The sequence below is a fragment of the Olea europaea genome, chromosome 17 (assembly GCF_002742605.1).
Source record: "Olea europaea var. sylvestris chromosome 17, O_europaea_v1, whole genome shotgun sequence".
Taxonomy (NCBI): domain Eukaryota; kingdom Viridiplantae; phylum Streptophyta; class Magnoliopsida; order Lamiales; family Oleaceae; genus Olea; species Olea europaea.
This window is the reverse complement of record NC_036253.1, coordinates 13,841,264-13,845,356: the sequence shown is the minus strand read 5'-3', so window position 1 is coordinate 13,845,356 and position 4,093 is coordinate 13,841,264. Positions and strand designations below refer to the sequence as shown.

Sequence of the window (4,093 nt, the reverse complement as noted above, 5' to 3'; positions counted from 1 at the left end):
AGAACCGTTGAAGAGTTATATACCAAGAAAAATAGATGGGACGAAAGTGGTATTGAGTTCAAAAGTTGAAAAGTAGAGAATCACTTAGATAAATTGCGTTAAATTTTTACATGAATTTATATAAGGTCCAAAATTCGAAACATCCACCTCACCTCACCCACCCCATTCCATGCCACCCCACCCCACTCTACCCTAACCCTTGACAGATTCAAAGGAGAAGTTAGTTAAGTGACATCTTAGAGAAAACCTAACAGAAAAATAAAAAATAATTTCTTTAATGAGAGAAAAATGTGCATCTTTAAAACACAAGAATTTTTAACGACATTCTTCCTGGGAAATCCCGTCTGTCTGTGCCAGGAAGAAGAGAGCAATAGGCAGCTGGTTCTTTATTATACCCTTAACCTCTCTTTCTCTCTCACACGCACAGACATTCTGTAGCCAACCAGATTTTCCATTTTCCTGTAATTAAAACGTCCAATGTTTCGCCATGAAATATAAAGACCCGACAGAAAGCACAGGTTTTGGATTTTGACGTGTTTCGCTCACGTGGGATTTTGTTGAAGAAGAAGAGAAGAAAAGGGTTTTAAATTTTGTGATTAAAAATTAACATACTGAATTGATCTCTGGGTTGTTGGCTTTTGGGCTACATGGACCAAGAAAAACCCAAACCAAAGAGGCTTTATCAAGTTTGGAGAGGAAACAATGTGAGTCATTTCTTTTTGTTTCTTGATCGTGAAATTATTGCATTTAATCATTAGAGAAAAAAATGGTTTATTTTGATTTGAAAAAGTGGGTTTTTGGCATATGTGGATTCTCCCATTTCATGTTCAAGATCTTGCTGTTTGAGCCAAATGTCTGATTTCTTTATTCGAGGTTATAGTTTTTTTTACAAAAATGACAATGTTTTATGGCTTGGAATTCAAAATTTATGCTTACGTTTCAAATACATATTCAATTTAATGTACTCAATTGACTTAATCTTTGTTGAACCATCTCATCGAGAAGTACATAAATTTTTTTACCTTAAATTTTGTGCTCAACTCTTCCCGCATTAGTTTTCATGAAACGATTACACACATACAATTTTCATAAATGGGAAATGGGAGATTGACCTCAGTATCTCTACTTGAACAGATTATTATGTGTTGAAGTCTTCGAATGGAAGTTTAAACTGTTAGGATAAATTCATTTAGATTATCGTGTCTTCATCGTGCCTTTGAGATCATCTGGCTTGTTATTCCCACTGACCATCTCAGTAGTATTTTGATAACGATGATAAGAAGACAAGTTCTGCAGTTGATTTTGTTCATATTACGATGTCTTAAAATTCATGATGACAGTGCATTAGTGAACATTGAAATGATAGTACCCGTATTACAGTTCCATTATTTCAATCGTTATAAAGCAATAAGCATTCACTTCGATTCCAATTGTTTCTTTGTTCTGTTTAATGTTCCAGAGATTCTTATTTGGAGGAAGGTTCATCTTTGGTCCTGATGGGTCATCGTTGTTTTTATCAACATTCCTAATTTTAGGCCCTGCACTTGGTTTTTGCATCAAAATATTCTCCATCATCAAACATCAAGAATACAAACATGCAATGTATTGGTATTCGGTACTTATCGTGGCAATAGTTTTAACCATTCTGGTAAGTAAACATCAATAATCATATAAGTTAAAATTATTTATCATATTCTGCTGAGGGAGCATGCACCCTCAGGAAACTATCGATATTTTTCTGAACTCATGGTTTGTGTTATTTATCATATTCTGCTGAGGGAGCATGCACCCTCAGGAAACTATCGATATTTTTCTGAACTCATGGTTTGTGTATTTTCTTTTCGAGTGACGAAGATTGACAAATGTGCTAGACTTAAAAGGCACTATATGGAATTGAAGTGCAAATTATCTGTTAAAATTCGGATTTATTTTAGTTTTTTAATATTGGCAATTTAAACATGTTAATTATTTCATTGCAAGATAGCATTCAACTCTAGCATGGTTAAAAGTTTCAATACAAATCCCTTGAAATTAATTTTTTTTTTAAAAAAAAAAATCCATTATAGAAGAAATGCAAGGGAAATTTCAAAACTATAGCTAAGATTTTCAATAAAATCAATTTTGTTTGAAGTTTTTCTTTTAAAGCATTCAGTATCGGAGGAAGTTATATAATATAAACAAGTTTTCTTCACAACAAGTGAAGATTGAATAATTATTATTATTATTATTATTTTTAAATCAAAGAATTTGTTTATGTGAAATATACAAGGTTTTCTTGGCTTTCCAACAACGTTTGTAGTTATTATATCATTGTAATTAGTTAAGCAACAGGACAAGAATTGAATAATAGTGTTATCCTGCCTTAAATTTCACTAAGAGAATGTTTTCTTGATATCCAGTTCTTCTAAATACTTGAATAGAACTGAGATTAAGGCGCTTTGAATATCTTATCAAATTTGGATAGCTTGCTGATATTTGGATTTAATGCAGGATATAATGTTTCTCTTCCTAACATCCAGCAGAGATCCTGGGATTGTACCTCGGAATTCAAGACCTCCCGAGTGTGATGAAACATTTGAGATGAGCACCCCTTCAATGGAGTGGGTCAATGGGAGGACTCCTCATTTAAAACTTCCTCGAATGAAGGATGTGATTGTGAATGAGCATACTGTTAAAGTGAAGTTCTGTGAAACTTGTTTGCTTTACCGTCCTCCCCGTGCGTCTCATTGCTCCATCTGCAACAATTGTGTTCAGAGATTTGATCATCACTGTCCATGGGTCGGTCAATGCATTGGCATAGTAAGTATTGTACCGTGATTGATTGGATATATGGTGTTATTGGGTTTAATACACTGGTTGTTGCTAAACTATTAGTGATCCATCTTGTTGGTTACCGACTTTGTTTTCTTTCAAGTTGATAACTAAATTTAAACTTTGTTATAATTTGATCACCCATGTCTGTTTCTCCGTTAGTTTGGCTAACACAAAAGATGATGTGGCAGGCTAGTTCTTTGTAACTTGCTACCAACTAGACGGCCACATCAAATTTTCCTTTAGTCAAACTAACAAAGGTGGATGGAATGAACTAATTGTAACTAAATTTTAATTCCATTGGCCAAGTTGATACAAAACAAATTCACTGACAACATGAAACATCGCTAAAAGTTCCACAATTACAAGTGTTTTCATCCTGATCTTATATGAGCTTATTCTGTCAACTCTATAGTTTCCATTCACCTTTATAATATTTGGCTGGCAATTATCTTGGTGTTGATAAAATCATTCATTATTTTCAACTTGGTTTGAATAAATGTAAGAGATACTTTGTCCTGCGATAATTCTGTTATCGTAGTTTATATGAAATCATTTTGAGCTAGCTGTTTACTATTTTTATCTCCACGTTAAATCTCTCATATGCATGGGAAAATTATCAATGAAATTGTTACTAAAAATCCTGGCCATGATAATGTGTTCTGGTCATGTAATTAAGTTGCAACTTCAATACATAAATCATTTAACGGGCCACGGTTTCTTGACACTATGATTCTGATACTCCATCCCTTGTTCATCACGAGAAAATTGTTTATGTGGTAACACTAATTTTGAGTTGTGTTTACCATGGACAACAACTAAGAAAGAGCATCTTTGAGCTTCTCAGTCTTGTCATTCTAGACATTCTTGATTCTCGAGGAAGAAAGTTAAGATCACGTACAAATGATTAGATACTTCATGCATTTTTCATGCTTGAGTTTTATTGATACATCTAAATCTTACAATCTCCTTATGAAAGAATAGTCAAAATTTTCACAACAGATTCATCATCATTGCACCTAAATCAGGCACTCTATTACAAGGATATAAACTTCACAGAGTTGCTATTTTCTTAACTATGGGGAGTATTAGACTCTGAGAAGTGGGAGAATAAATAGAGCTACATGACTTCTTAGTATTCTTTCACTGTTCCTTCAGAGTTGGAATTATCCTTCTGCTGCCCCCACCCTCAGAAAAATAAAAAAATTGTCTTGTTTCTGCTGCACTGTGTTGAGGATATAATGAAGGTTTTTTCCCTAAGATATTTAAACACTTGAGATGA

At 33.6% G+C, this 4,093-nt stretch overlaps 1 protein-coding gene across 1 annotated transcript; it reads left to right on the top strand.

The window, feature by feature from the left end:
- Positions 1-273: 273 nt before the first annotated feature.
- On the top strand, positions 274-4,072 carry LOC111412991 (probable protein S-acyltransferase 4). Its single transcript, XM_023043867.1, has 3 exons — positions 274-704; positions 1,460-1,648; positions 2,491-4,072. The coding sequence occupies exons 1-3, from the start codon at positions 648-650 to the stop codon at positions 2,815-2,817; spliced, it is 573 nt and encodes a 190-aa protein (XP_022899635.1). The 5' UTR covers positions 274-647; the 3' UTR covers positions 2,818-4,072.
- The last annotated feature ends 21 nt before the right edge of the window (positions 4,073-4,093 follow it).